Source organism: Gouania willdenowi, chromosome 1 (assembly GCF_900634775.1).
Source record: "Gouania willdenowi chromosome 1, fGouWil2.1, whole genome shotgun sequence".
NCBI lineage: Eukaryota > Metazoa > Chordata > Actinopteri > Blenniiformes > Gobiesocidae > Gouania > Gouania willdenowi.
Genome location: NC_041044.1, coordinates 13,761,812 through 13,778,287, shown reverse-complemented (window position 1 = coordinate 13,778,287; position 16,476 = coordinate 13,761,812). Strand labels below are relative to the sequence as shown.

At 39.2% G+C, this 16,476-nt stretch overlaps 1 protein-coding gene across 1 annotated transcript in view; it reads right to left on the bottom strand.

Moving 5' to 3' along the window:
• Positions 1-10,184: 10,184 nt before the first annotated feature.
• LOC114462053 (noelin-2-like) overlaps positions 10,185-16,476 on the bottom strand; it is a 70,082-nt gene continuing 63,790 nt past the window's right edge. Inside the window, exon 8 of the mRNA XM_028444641.1 lies at positions 10,185-13,150. Within this exon, the coding sequence (XP_028300442.1) occupies positions 12,830-13,150 (321 nt within the window). The 3' untranslated portion in view covers positions 10,185-12,829. The remainder of the gene's footprint in view (positions 13,151-16,476) is intronic.

Genomic DNA, 16,476 nt, shown 5'->3' with positions numbered 1-16,476 from the left:
GCTGTCATCCTGACTGTAGTGTTATCCCGCCCACTAGCTAGAGAACGTAGCAGCAGCGGTCAAGTGATATCAATTCACTAATGTACTGTGAACTTACGTATAGCATTTAGCATAGCGCGGTTACGTGCAAAGGAAGCTCTCTACGCTGCCTTTGCACGTAAATGGTTGTCATCTTGGGGACCTGACTGCGCATGCGCAAACACGTAAAAACATGCAATGGGAACGGAGGCAGAGGAGCAACGTGCCTTTGGGAGGGGGCGTGGCCTCCCTCTGCCTTACAGCGAAGTGAAAAAAAAAAAAGACTGTGCAGCGCTGATTTGTAATTTGGGCTATGAAACGCACAAAATGCGGACACTTTCAAACTTATAGGTACTGTAGGCTATTGGAAATGGAAAAATAAATAATTTATAATTATATTATAAATAAAACAAATAATCCAAATATTAATTCACCCTTGGGTAGGCACTGCCTACCTTGCCTACCCTGACAGCACGTCACTGGCAACTGAGCATGTCTTCACATTGGGATAACCAGCACCACCTTCTTAAACATGCATGCTTTGATCATGCTAGCACTAGAATAATATACTTATTCTCTAAACTGGGTATCAAACCCATGTGGCTGCAGAAGTGGGAATAACTATGTGACCCATGTCGCGATTTGTTTTAACAGAAACTAGTCTGAAAGTTTTGCTGATCTGTCCTTTCCTTGCTTGGATTTATTCATTTAATGTGACAAATGCAGACATCAAACACATTTTCCACCATTATATTAATTTGTTGTTTTTAACATCCCAACATTCGTCTATCCATCCTCAATATCTGCATAATCAGATCAGGGTTAATGCTGTCTGGAGCCTATCCTGGCTGCAAAACTAGACTGAGGACAGGTTCTATTTAATCAGTCCTTATTCTCTCAGCGATCTCTCATTAAGAGAGGCCAATCAAACAACGTGGAAGCTCTGCATGGATAGATGAGGGCTATGGTGGATTTAATCTCCAGTCTTCTTGCTGAGAAGCAGCGTTGCTAGCACTGCATCACTGAGCCGCCCTCCAGAATTTATAGTTCAGTCAATACCTATAAGCTTCCAAGCCCTGAAGCAGAAAAACAACACCAGAACACTTTCTCCTCCAGGCTGAAGCAGCTGCTGGTGTTGTTTTTTCCTACAGCAGACATCTTACAGGATAATTAGGGCCCGAGCACCAGAAGTGTTGTGAAGACCCTATTGTTCCCGTAAGGATTTTTCTTCTTATTGTTCTTTATTATTATTATTCTGTTACCGCCACTTTACTTGGATTTTTGAGGCTATTCCCAGAGGTGCAATTTCGTGAAATTTGGAAGGACGGTATAGTTTGATGAAAAGTGAAAACTGTTGTTTGTTGATGCAATTTCGGGACTTGTTAACGCCACCTAGAATTTGTAACTTTTCAGTGGTTTAAACTAGCTGGATGGCATTCGGAAGGTACAGTATATGCTTTGGACAGTGACTAGCAACAATGTAATTTGGACCTTATAACCTAAATTCAACAGGAAGTCTGCATTTTTTAATTTAGCGGGCCAAATTTGGCACTTTTTCTCAATTTTTGATTAAATTAAAAAGCAAATTCCTACGGCATTTATAATTTCCACTTGAAATTTAGGATATATGTTTTTGACAAGTTGGAGACAAACCATGTTGAAAACGGTGAGTTTTTTACCACATTGCCAGGCCTAGAAGGGGTGCTAAAGTTCCATTAATTTTAAAACTGGAATTTTTTTAATAACCAAAAACCCAAAGTCATGTGTAGAACGGGAAGTACGTTCTGCATGTAATGACATGACAATTCACGCAACAAGTCTTACTTCCCCTGGTGGTGATAGACAAGCACTTTTTTCATTGTGCTATGCTTTGTGTTGACAGTTTGCAACATATACTTCCCAGATGTGCTCAGAAATGCTCTGGACAAGTGGCTAATCATTTGTCAGGAAGATGATGAGTTTTTTGGAATGCACTACGTGTGGCAGAGCACCATTTGCCAAAAAACGGAATGTCTCAACTGGAGTAGTTAGACATTTTTTGCAAGTGATCAAATCTGCCATGTATGTTATGGGTACCCTAAATTTCATAACGATTTTGTAATTACTTTTTCAAAATTAACTCTGTAGTGCACGCTTGAGCTTTTTAAATGAGCAGCTCCTCGTGCACATTTTCACTAGACATCCCAAAATGTACAGACTTCCTTACTTCACACCCACTTCCTTTCTTTTTGTAAGAAAGTGGTTAGATCGAGGCAATCAGAGCTGTACATGAAAATCATCAAATCCCCTGTGCCAAGCAGTATCAAAACAAACATGGCGGCCACCTTCGTAGCTGCTCTGTTTTAAAAGACTCAGGTATATCATTGAAACCACAACAAGAAACTGTAAGTCTGTACTGTACTACACGCCATTTTCCTCTGCCGGGTCCATTTAGGGTAAAACATCTACGCTTGTCGCGATATTGTCGCCAGGTCCGCTCGTATGATTGGTTACTCTGCGCGTGTTTGTCCCGCCCCCCAGACAAGGCGTTTAAGCCTTGTCTGCGCTTACAGACTATTGCCTGTATTAAGCATTGCATAATAAAAGGCGATTAGGATGGATCCCAGGCTAAAGACTTATAGGATCCTCTACGACGCACAAAAATGTCTCTTGAAGCCATTGCTGTACATGATCTTATCGATCTGATACAAATATCACTGTACTACGACAAACACATACCAATAGAAATAACTGACTGTAGACACAGCGCCACGTACTTGTGAAATTTTCAAAAATTTCAAAAATTAATGAAAAAATCATTGGAAGGTCAGAGGTATGGAATCACAGGAGAAAAAATGAAAAGAAAATGCATTTGGAAATATAAAGAGAATCAATAATAAAAATGTGGAAATATAAAGCGAATCAATAATGAAAAAATATACAAATGTAGTCATTATTTTTCCATTTTGTTTTTGCTTTTCTGTTTTGTCTTTGTCTTTTCCATTTGCGTTTTGACATTGCATTTACTTCAGGACTCAAGCTGTCGGTAAAATCTCAGGCCGACGAGTTGATACCTGATCACACGATTCCTGCTTGCAGTGGCTACATATTAGCTATGATCAGGGTTGGGAGGGTTACTATAAAAAAAGTGATCCAGTACAATTACAAGTTACCTGTTAAAAAATGTAATCAGTAACTTACTCTAAGTATCACTATATTATTAAAGAAATATAACTGATTACTTTTTAATTACTTCAATACCAAACATTTTAAATAAAGACACAAAAGGATAGAATACATGTAACCTACTCACTGTATTCTTTTAGACAAACAAAACATCACCTTTTACAGTCACACTGTATTAAAGGAAATGTTTTAGTTTAACACAGAGTGAGAGAACCCACAGTTTAAATAAATAAGGTGTTAGTTATGAACAATTCAGTTGAATCATTGACCTAGGCCAAAGACCATGCTATAATGACTATTGTATGATATTAAATAATTGTTATTATTTCAGTTTTGTAATATATGAAAAACAAAAAAGCACCATCTGAAAGTGGTATGTCATGTTTTAACTAGTTCTATAGTTACAAAAGTTACATATACAACATTGTAACAATTTTCAGTAGATTTTTTAGGTATTACACCTACACCGGTGTCAGCATGTTTTTCATGTGTCATGTAATGTACAGGTAATGACTTTAATTAAATACGTGCCAAATACAATTTGCTGGAAATTATTTCCTCGATTAATGAATGCAGTTAACCTGCATCCTGCAGCCTTCTGCCAGGAATATTTATATATTTCACTAAAACATGATTTGTTTTTGTCTTTAAACCCCCCTAAGAAGAGTTTTTAAAAGACTGGATGGTTATAGCTTACAGCACATCCATCCATTTTCTGACTCGCTAACTTACAGCACAATGCAGATAACATAATACAGAGTAAAAGAAAAAATCCCAGCATGACAACAACATTTTAACAGCAGGCAGAGATCATTCACATTGTACTTTGAGTGTCTATGATGAAGAGCTATATAAAATCCAATGTATTATTATTATTATTATTATTATTATTATTAATACTGTGATATTGTTCCTTTTTTGGGATTTAAATTTAACATGATGCAGGAGTTTCCAGCATGATCAGGGATGCACCCAAATTAATTTTTTGGGCCGAAACTGAAACACCGAAAGAAATTATTATGCAAATAATTAGTTCCTCATTGCATTTCTGGCTCTGAATGTGTACTTACCACTAAAATTAAAACATTGCAATTGCAACATTAATGCTTGGAAGAACAAATAAATTAAAAATATGAAAATATTTATTTAGCACGGACATTCCAACAATGCACAATATAAAATAAAATAATGAAATGTTTAACCTGACCTCACTCATACATTAAATAATAATGTACAGGCCTATAACTGACTGAGCTGTTGGAAGAGAGTCACATTAAAATATGTTGTAAAAACATTGAAGTTATTGATGAAAATCAGTTTATTGGTTTTATTTATTATCCAAACATGTTCTAACGCACACACAGCTCTGTGTACATGTCTTTTGTGCGCTGGTTTAATTATAATCCAATGAAGAAATAATCTTTATAACTCAGACCATTTACAGTCGTGATAAAGTTCAGACGGCACTGACAGCAGAGTTGTGGCACAAATGTAACGCCATATGCGCCATGCTTCAGATTGTTGTGTTGGGGTCACAGCGTCCTACAGTGTTGACGTGACAGAAACATAGAACACACTTACTGCTCCATCAACTCTGCTTAGAAAACTTTTCAGTGCTCAAATGTATTAAATCCAGCCGCAATGTGAGTCCACGGACACATTGGCCCTTTTCCAGACAAGCCCGTGTCATCACAACTTTGTTACAGCTTGTTTTACATGTTCATTTGTTGTGGTGAACTACCGTGAAGTGTCTGAATACGTATGAGCACTGCGTGTTTAATTCACTGATGCATATTCTGCTTGCTTTTAAAATATTATCCCCTGAAATAATCCCTGTTTTTATAAAAAATAAATAGAAAATAAAAAAACATGTAATCTGATTACACAATTTTTAATATACTGTTACATGTTTTTTGTATACTTGGTATACTGATTACGTAACGCTGTTACTTGTAATCTGTTACTCCCCAAGCCTGCTAATACATAGCTAGCCACTGTGTGATCAGGTATCGACTAGCCTGGACGGGGCTTTGGTTTGACATTGCTTTTACCGACAGCTTGAGTCATCAGAATCAGAATCAGAATCAGAATCAGAATCATCTTTATTCGCCAAGTGTATGTTGTACACACGAGGAATTTGACTCGGTCAACTGTGCTCTCTCCAATAGTGAAAACAAAAATTTTTCAACAATAAACAATCAGCTAGAAAAGATGATAATAAGTATAAACACAAGTATAAATATAAACAGTAGTTAGACTAGAATGTGCAAATAACAAGATGATGATAATAATAATAATAATAATAATAATAATAATAATAATAATAATAATAATAATAATAATAATAATAGTATAAAAAATAATTAAATAGATACAAAATAAAAATTAAAAAATAAGATAAAAGAAGGAAAATAATAGAAAAGAAAGATAATAATAAAATATAATAATAATAAAAGGAAAATAGTGCAGTAGAGCATTGATAAGTAGTGCAGTAGAACATTTAAATTAAAGGTATGTACATGAACATTCTCAGTGTCAGATTGATCCAAGGTTGTTATGTTTGGTTCCAGGGTTTTTTCACAGAAACAGGACTGACACTCTTTGACTGTTTAGTGTTGATCAGAGTGACAGCCTGGGGGAAGAAACTGTTTTTATGGCGGGTTGTTTTGGCGTACAGTGATCTGTAGCGTCTGCCAGAGGGGAGGAGTTTAAACAGATTGTGTGCAGGGTGGGAGGGGTCTGCAGTGATGCTACCTGCCCGTTTCCTGACCCTGGACAGGTATAAGTCTTGGATGGAGGGCAGATCAACACCAATGATCTTTTCTGCAGTCCTGACTATCCTTTGTAGTCTGTGTCTGTCTAGTTTGGTTGAAGATCCAAACCAGACAGTGATGGAGGTGCACAGAACAGACTGAATGATGGAGGTGTAGAACATGATCAGCAGCTCCTGGGGCAGGTTGAACTTCCTCAGCTGACGCAGGAAGTACATCCTCTGCTGTGCCTTTTTCCTGTTTGAGTCTATGTGGGAGGACCACTTCAGGTCCTGTGAGATTGTGGATCCCAAGAACCTGAAGGAGTCCACGGTAGCCAATTCCCTATTTAAAATGGTAAGGTGGGGAGTGGGGGGGGATTTCTTCTGAAGTCCACTGTCATCTCCACGGTCTTGAACGGGTTCAGTTCCAGGTGGTTCTGACTGCACCAAAGAGCCAGCTGTTCCACCTCCCGTCTGAAGGCAGACTCGTCCCCGTCCCGGATGAGACCGATGACGGTGGTGTCATCTGCAAACTTCAGGAGTTTCACAGAGGGGTCCCCTGAGGTGCAGTCATTGGTGTAGAGGGAGAATAGCAGTGGGGAGAGAACACACCCCTGGGGGGCGCCAGTGCTGAGTGACCGGGTGCCAGATGTGATGCTTCCCAGCCTTACTTGCTGCTTCCTGTCAGTCAGGAAGTTGGTGATCCACTGACAGGTGGAGGCCGGCACTGTGAGCTGGGTGAGTTTCTGGTGAAGGATGTCCGGGATGATGGTGTTGAATGCAGAGCTGAAATCCACAAACAGGATCCTAGCGTAGGTCCCTGGGGAGTCGAGGTGGTGCAGGATGTAGTTCAGACCAATGTTGACTGCATCCTCGACAGACCTGTTTGCCCGATAGGCAAACTGCAGGGGGTCCAGCAGGGGTCCTGTGATCTTTTTCAGGTGGCTCAGAACCAGCCTCTCAAAGGACTTCATGACTACAGACGTCAGAGCAATGGGTCGATAGTCATTAAGTCCTGTGATGGCAGGTTTCTTGGGGACTGGGATGATGCTGGAACTTTTGAAGCAGGAAGGTACTTCACACAGCTCCAGTGATGTGTTGAAGATCCGTGTGAAGATGGGGGCCAGCTGCTCAGCACAGGCTTTCAGGCAGGAGGGAGATACTCCGTCTGGTCCTGGAGCCTTTTTGATCTTTTGTTTTTTGAAAAGCTGGCACACATCTCTTTCATTGATCTTCAGGGCAGGTGGGGGGACAGAGGGTGAGGTAGGGGGGGGAGTAGGGGGAGCAGGAAGGGCAGAGTCCAGGTGATGGGCTGATGCTAATGAGCTGGGGGGTGGGTGTGAAAACCTGCAGTAGAAGCTGTTCAGGTCTCTAGCTAGTCTTTTGTTACCAGTGGGGTGGGGGGAGGGTTTCCTGTAGTTGGTAACTTCATGTAGGCTTTTCCACACTGCAGAAGGATCTTTGTTTGAGAAGCTTTGTTTTAGCTTCTCAGTGTAGCACCTCTTGGCTACTTTGATCTCCCTGGATAGTGTGTACTTGGCTTGCCTGAACAGGTCCCTGTCCCCACTCCTGTAGGCTTCCTCCTTAGCCTGACGTAGCATCCTAAGTTGAGGTGTGAACCAGGGTTTGTTGTTGTTGTATGTGCAGAAAGTCTTGGTCTGCACACACATGTCCTCACAGAATCTGATGTAAGATGTCACAGTATCAGTCAGTTCATCCAGGTTGTCTGATGCAGCTTCAAAAACACTCCAATCAGTGCAGTCAAAGCAGTCCTGTAACTCCTGCTTTGACTCCTCTGTCCACCTCTTTACAGTCCTTACTACAGGTTTAGCAGATTTAAACTTCTGCCTGTAGGTGGGGATGAGGTGAATCAGACAGTGATCAGAGAGCCCCAAAGCTGCACGGGGAACAGAGTGATATGAATCCTTTATTACAGTGTAGCAGTGGTCCAGTGTGTTAGCACCCCTGGTGGGACACTTTATATGCTGTCTGTATTTAGGGAGTTCGTGGGTTAGATTTGCTCTGTTAAAATCCCCGAGAATGATTAGCAAAGAGTCGGGATGTTTTTTCTCCACGTCTGCTATCTGGTCGGCCAGGTGCTGTAACGCCTCTGTTACACAAGCCTGAGGTGGGATGTAAACACCGACCATAACAAACGAGGAGAACTCCCGTGGAGAATAAAACGGTTTGCAGTTTATGAAAAAACTCTCCAGATTAGGGCTACACGTCTGCTTCAACACTGTGACATCTGTACACCAACCTTGGTTAATGTAAAAGCATATTCCGCCGCCCCTCGTCTTCCCAGAGAGCTCTTTTACGCGGTCCGCTCTGAGGAGCTGGAAGTCCGGTAGATGTAGAGAGCTGTCCGGGATGAGTTCACTGAGCCAGGTTTCAGTAAAACACAGGGCGGCGGATCTGCAAAAGTCCGAGTTTCTGGTGTTTAGAAGCAGCAGTTCATCCATTTTATTTGCCAGTGAGCGGACATTCGCCAGGTGAATGGATGGAAGCGCAGTGCGTAATCCCCGCTACCTCAGTTTAACAAGCGCGCCTGCTCGTTTACCCTGTCTGCGTCTGCGGCGTCTCCTACAAATTCCATAGAGCGCTGCTGCTCCTCCGGTGAGAATCTCCGCATAACTTTCTGGTTCAATGAGAACCGGTGAAAAAAGATCAGCAGAGGACTGTCCAACTTGTAATAGTTCTTCTCTGGTGAAAGAGACCAGAGAAGGGGAGCAATAAACTACAAAAATAAAGAAAAACACAACAACTACGAGAGAGCGCAGTACCGAGGCGACCATCCGCGGCGCCATCTTAGTACTCAAAAAAAAGTACTCATGAAGTAAAAGCAATGTCAAATGTCAATGGAAAAGACAAAGACAATACAGAAAAAAAAAATGGAAAAAGAATATGATGACATTTGTATATTTTTTCATTATTGATTCTCTTTATATTTCCACATGCTTTGACTTTAAATTTTGACACTCCTGTGATTCCATACAGAAGAGGCTCAAACCAGTCTCTACATAGTCAGCTTTCTATGTCCGACATTTTATACACTGCAACATCTGGTCTACAAAGAAATCTGTCACTCTAACTTTTTACTGTTATCACTGTTTCATGCAGGAAACAAACCGTTTTACATGCTTATAGCCCTGATTACTAGCTTACCATCTACATTTGAATGGTCGAGATTGTACTAACGGTTGAATATGAATATTTTACTTAACCAAATTCCTCTGTGATCACCTCCTGTAGTTCTTCCCTCATTGGTTGTTCAATTGATATGAGGTTTTAAAATGTTGTGAATTAGGTGCTTGACCCTCATATAGCAACATTTAGTCAAAATATTCCCAGTGGTTATGCTTTTATGCTACATTATTCACAGGTGATGCTTGTGTGACTGATCATTCATCCTTGCCTCCCTGGTCCTGGGTGTCAGATTATATATACACAGGCCTTCACACACAGAGCTACACACAGACTTAAAACTGCATGATTTCTAATCCTATTGAAAGCAGATTGCTTGCATAATGACATTTTATGAAACATAATAATTTTCACCAGCACCACACAGATGTTCATGGGATAGATGCCCCACTCCGCAATCAGACCTCGTGCCGTACGAAATGAAGTTTGACTTTGAACGCGGCTGGTAAGAAGGAGTCGCCTTGTGCCTCGACGGGCGCAGCCGGTACGAGGTCACGTTATCACTGCTTGCAGTTTTAATTCTGTTTCTAATTCATCTTTGCAGTATCAAAAACTTTATTCAATTTGGCAAATCATTTTGTTTAAAATAGTGCTGGGTAGAGATAAGAAATTTGACTGAAATAATGTGTATTTTGCAATTTCCTTTCATATGTTATATGAATATTGTATTATAAACATATTAAAATAATACATTAAATAAATAAAATGAATAAACTCATTAACAGTCAGAGAGGTCAAAAGCAGCAAACAATAAACTGAATTTATATGACAAAATATTTAGATCAACCCTTCCAAAGTATACCTATACTATTTTATGGTGTCACAAACAAAATACTCAAAGACAAGCACTGGTATTTATTTATTCATTTATTTAAGCTAATAAAGTAAACCAGAATTGTTAAACACACTTAACATTGCTCTGGTTTTTCACAACACATTTATTTAGAGTGCATGTACAGTACATATTATTTTGATGATTGTACAACAGCTGTTGCTGTCATCGTTTGACTTAAACCATTTCAACTGATTCCCTTTTGCATTAATCCAGTGGTTCAGAAAGCTTTGGTGTCTGCTCTTGTTGAACTAAACTAGAGGTGTTCTTAAGTCTTTGTAAAGCAGCCACGGGTTGTAACCACTCCTCAGAAAGGAAGAGTCGAGGCGATCTACCTCCTTCCCAGTTGTTGTATTGGATCTGCAGTCACACATGTCATTGACAGTATTTTCCTCCTCAGAATCACTATAAATTTACAAGATTACAATTTAATTTGGCAGACGCTTTTATCCAAAGGATCTAAGGAACTTGCTCAACATCCCACAGTGATGACCCAGGTTGAATTTGAATCTGTTATGGGAGCTAATGTAAAACACTACTAAGGAATCATAGGTAGCCTACTACATCATATCCAGCTGAAAATGGCTGCTCGTCATTAGTTGTATATCAAGAAGTAAACATTTTTAGAGGTGTTTAATCCTTAAAATAAATGTGCATGCCTTTTTTTCGTTGGTAATACATAAAATAAGATTGATGTTGTAAACATGATCACGTAGTACAGCTTACTCTTTTTTAATAATCTTCTAATAAACAACACAATCTCACAGGGAAACATCTCACTGACAAGAAAATAATAATTTCACTTTTCGTGCCTACAGTCTCGACTTACGCATTGTTTTTGTGCTGTGCTACACGACTTTCTAACTCAATGTGTTTCGATTGGAAGTTATTTCTTTCAATTGTATTTTATTACAACACTTTCATTAGGGTTTGGGTTATGGTTATGGTTAAGGGGATAACTCCTAGTAACATGCATCGCTCTTTAATCCCCACCAAGAAGCGCTTTTACATTTCCCTGGCGTGCAGCACAAACAAAAAACGTGTCAAGCAGCACATACTGTAAATATTACGTCCTGCGTGACACAAATGAATACCATGCGCTTCAGCACTTAAAATATAAGAAAATTGCGATGTCATCCAGGGAAAATGAATCAAAGTCCATTTTGTGTCAGTGCGCCAAAGTGCATGAGACTGTGATGGAATGAAATACCATTTAACTTTTAATGAGTTTTCTTTCATCTGCCAATTTTCCTAAACAGAAAAACGCCAATGGCCTTTCCACGCAGCCTTTGAGACATTTTCTAAAGCTATCACCTCATCATTTGAGAGCAACAATCTCTTTGAGGTCTGATCCCCAGAAGTTTTAATGTGACAAGCTAAGCTATCTTTTTAAAGTTTAAATGATGCTTTTACATCTACAATTCTTTTTAGCATTCGGTTTTATCCAAAGTGACGTACAACACAAGCAGTAAGGTTAGGGTAGTGATGGCCCAGTTTGGATTTGAACCGATGACTCTCCGATTACAAGCCAGCTTCCTTAATTGTTAAACCACCACTGTCCAACACATTGGTGGTGTTCGAAATCACATACTAACGTATTACTCATATTAGGTCTGAAGTCAAAAGGAGTATGTAGTGCAATCACATTAGATAGTATGGAAAGATTGAGTTTTTGAGAAATACCTGGATGTATCCTAAGTATGTACGGTGGTCACGAGCGGGTTGTAAAGGCTTCAAGCTAAAAATCTAACATCCCCTTTTCAAAACAAAAGCATCTCTTCTTGTTTTCCATTAGTTTTTTTAAACTTTTTTGTAAATAGGGCTCTTGTTTTGAAGTTAACTGGAAGTTTAGTCAGTAGTACAACGGTCTCCGAAAATCTCTGAAATGTCAACATGGCCACATGTTAATGTGTCACTTTCTTGCTTAAAATATTTTCAGAACTTTCAAAGGTGGCAAATCAGCAAGATAGCCTCAGTGAGCTTCAGGTTTTTGTATTTGTAGATTTGAAATGCATCTTGGGAAACTTTGAAGTACACTTCAGTTGGAACAGTCACCATCCTAATCCTCCTAACCATACTCATAGTATATAGTAGACAGTATATACTCACTGAGTTTGTAGTGTGTAGTACAGAGTATGCCATTTCAAACACAGCCATCTTATACCTTGAAATAATGACTGGTAGAACCAGGTTGTCACCCACTTGAGACTATGTTGAAGGAGGAAGGGCATAACACATTTTAAACTATGGAAGCCTTTAATAATAATAACAATAGTCATCAATCAATGGTTGCATCAGCCAATCATCTGAGAGACGAGAGATACATAAAATGGAGACAAAACCAATACAGACAACAACGTTTTTAGGACCAAATTTAATTAATGAACAACCATGCTGAACACAATTACATCACAAACCCAAAGTTTTTCTGTTTTGTCGCCCTTTCTTTTGGTGAAATTCCATTTACAAGCCATTTGTTACCACCCACCCCGACCTAACAATGAAAAACTGACATCCCGAGTCCCTTCTTTATAAAAGTATGGAATGAAATGTAACAGAACATGAATAGTTCAAAACCTCCTACTTTCTCTAGGGTTCCTTCAGCTCTGGTGGTTAATTTAAATGTTTGCCTTGATGAATGCTTTTACCGTGTGACCTTTAGACCGGTATTCAACAACAGTGTACTGTGTCTAGTCATTAGCTCAGGGAGCCCTCACAACCCAGCAGTCTTAAAGTCAAACACAGGATATAGTAATTTTCTTGTTGACCCAATTAGCCATTGAGAGTGTATGTGTTTGTGTGTGTAAGTCACACTCTCCTGTGTGAACCTTCCCTTCCTCTTTACAACACTTAATGATCTATCCATCACTCCGGATGACGTGAAACAGCGTGACGTTGTAGAGAACCTGATGTCCATTGTTCCAGGTATACAGCGCTCTCTCTCTCGGGTTGTAGTCCATCATGCTGATGTGAGAGTACTGGTTGTGAAAGGGGATATCAGTGTATTCATATGTGGAGGTGTTAGTGTAGTAGGCAAAGTGAACTTTAGCACCAGCCAAGTGGGAGTTGGTGACGTACAGCGTGCCGCAAATCATAAAGGCTTCTCCTGCACTGCGTTTGGGAAACCCTGTGTCCCAGCTGTGGAGGACATCGAGTGAGCGAGGGTCCAGACGACTTACCTGGAAAAGAAAAAGAGAGAGTCGGAGTGTGTTCATGGGTGATAAAGAAGCCTCTTTCATACAAATTTAGCTTAATGAATGAAAGATATGCTAAATATATAGTTTGGTGTTTTTTCCCAAATCCCTAATTAAACTGTTAAATTGCAATGGCTTTGGGTAAATATACACAAACTGGTCCAGCTATTAAATACATCTGCAAGAAAAAGGTTGTTTTAATTCAACAATTCCACAGTTTCTGCAGATTTGTCTGCTGCACGTCGAAGATGTAATCATCACTATTTTGCCGTGAGACCTGGTGATTGTGGATTATGATTGTGTACTGTGTTGTAATCTATTACTTACCAAGGAGGTAAGATTTTCACTGCCTTTATTTGTTTGTCAAAAGCACTTAACGGGTTTCACGAAAATTTTAACCAAAGATAAAGATTCTTGAGGGGATCCGGATCAATCCACTGATTCTGGATCAGATTAAAAAATTATTTCATCATTGATGAAAATTCAAAAACATATCTCGGCTTATACAGTAATGTGCAATCTTTCCGTAATTTGTCTAAGTTAAGTAAGGTCGATTTCTCGATTACCCCATCAACTTTTATCCGGATCGAATCCGGATTACTATTTCATACTGATCTTTGAAGTGCCCATACACTTATTAATGTATCCTTATTAAGGGAAGGCAAGGCAAGGCAAGGCAAATTTATTTGTATAGCACATTGATCACATTGATCAAAAAGTGCAACAGAAAACATTCAACAGCTTAAAAATCAACAAGAACATTAAAATCAGCAGCAAAAACATTTAAAATCGTCAACAAACACATTAAATAAATAACATGAGCAAAAATCTCTCTCTCAATCATACGCAGTAGAGTAAAAATAGTGCCTTTAACTTTGATTTTAAAATGTTCACATTGGATGCTGACTTCAGCTCTAGTGGCAGTTTGTTCCACTTCTTTGCAGCATAACAACTAAAAGCAGCATCACCATGTTTACTGTGAGCTCTGGGCTCCACTATCTGACCTGTGTCCATAGATCTGAGAGACCTGCTGGGTTCATACCTGACTAACTTCTCACTGATGGATTCAGGACCAAACCCATTCACAGATTTATACACCAGCAGCAGAACTTTAAAGTCTATTTTGAGACTAACTGGGACCCAGTGTAACAATTCTAAAACTGAAGTAATGTGTTCTGACCTCTTTGTTCTGGTTAAGACCTGAGCTGCAGCATTCTGAACCAGCTGTAGATGTTTGATGATCTTTTGGGGGATTCCTGTCAGAAGACCATTACAATAGTCCAGTCTGCTGGAGATAAAAGCATGGACCAGTTTCTCCTGATCTTTCTGAGCCATTAAACCTTTCACTTTAGGTGGTAGAAGGCTGTTTTTGTGATATATTTGATCTGACTGCTGAATGTCAGATCTGAGTCAATTAGAACACCACGGTTTTTGACTTGGTCTTTAGCTTTTAAAGATCGAGACTCAAGATACTTGCTGATAGCTGTCGTCTTTTCCTTGTTACCAAAGACAATCACCTCCATCTTGTCATGCTTTAGTTCAAGAAAGTTTTCACTTATCTGGGTTCAGTGATAGATATAGTTGTGTGTCATCTGCGTAGCTCTGATAATCAACCTTACAGTTCTGTAAAATGTGTCCTAAAGGAAGCATATAAAGGCTAAACAGAAGAGGTCCAAGAACAGAGCTGTGAGGAACCCCACAGGATATTGGTAATCTGTCAGATTCAAAGTTTCCAATGCTTACAAAATAATTTTGTTCCTCCAAGTAGGACTTAAACCATTGCATTACTTTACCATTTAGTCCAACCCATGTTTGCAATCTGTGCAACAAAATTGTATGATCTACAGTGTCAAATGCAGCACTTAGATCCAATAGAATGAGAACAGATACTTTTCCTGAATCAGTGTTCAACCTTATGTCATTGATCACTTTGATCAGAGCAGTTTCAGTGCTGTGATGAGAACGAAAGCCTGACTGAAATTTATCAAATATTTTGTTGAATGTTAAGAATTGACTCAGTTGGTTGAAGACCACCTTCTCAATGATCTTGGCCATGAATGGAAGGTTGCTGATTGGTCTATAGTTAGCCAGTATAGAGGCATCCAGTGTTCTCTTTTTTAACAGAGGTTTCACAGCAGCTACTTTCAAGGATTTTGGTACGGTGCCTGATTGGAATGAGCAGTTAATTATCTGACACAAATCAGTGACAATTGACTTCACAACAGTTTTAAAGAAGTTTGAAGGTATTGTGTCAAGGCAACATTGATGGATTCAGCTGCTGAACACACTCCTCTATTGTTTTTGGGTTCACTGTAATAAACTCTAACATTGTAGTTGACTCATCCCTCAGTGGTTGAAGCTGTTCAAGCTTTGTCTTATTTTGCTCTGATGTTTGACCTTATTGATTGTATCTTTTCATTGAAATATACAGCAAATTCATTGCATTTTCCAATTGATAGTAATTCAGGGGCTATCTCATGGGGGGGGGGTATTGTGAGCTTTAAAATTACAGAAAACAATGTGGAAGAGTTGTTGACGTGTTTAGCAATAATTTCAGAAAATAATTACTGTCTCGCTTTGAACAAGCCTTCACTGAATTATTGGAGATATACACAAACCTTTTAAGTGTGAATGATCATGGTACCATGATCAGTATCACTGATCTAGTAACTGCCAATATCTGTCAAAGAGGACATTTGGCACTTGGCAGAGTTTTGCGGTCTTGTTTTTTTCTGACTTATTATGCAAAGCTTACCGTCTTAGTTACTGTTCAAAGTTGACTGAGGAATAGCATCTTGTATGTTGTTCTTCTGTAGTCTATCCACTTCAAGCTTGAATATTTTGCAGTGTAAGAGATGGTCTCTCTATTATTGTCGGATGTCTAGCATTTACAAGACAGAGAACTGAAGAAGATGGACTCCAAACCAACTACACGTTCTTGTAGAAACTGCTTTGACTCAAGCTGAACTTACTTGACAAAGTTTGGTTAAAGTTTTTAGTTTCAATGTGTATCAAAGTTGCTTTGTGTTTATTATGGCTCATTTTCTGAAATGTAGTCATTGTTCAGTGGAGCAGTTCCCTGAGCAGCGAGTTATGTTTCATCCTGTTATTCACGCTGAGGTTCAAGTGAAGGGTTGCACTTCATTTCCTTTTCATTTGTGTTATAAGACGGTTTTGTAGTTAAACTTGACATGTTACTCATTAGACAGATTTATATTTCGCTTGATTTATTTTGTTTCAGTTAAAACCAGAAGTCTCCATTTCATCAATGATGAACCAATTTACAAGCTTTATAAGGATGTGATATATTT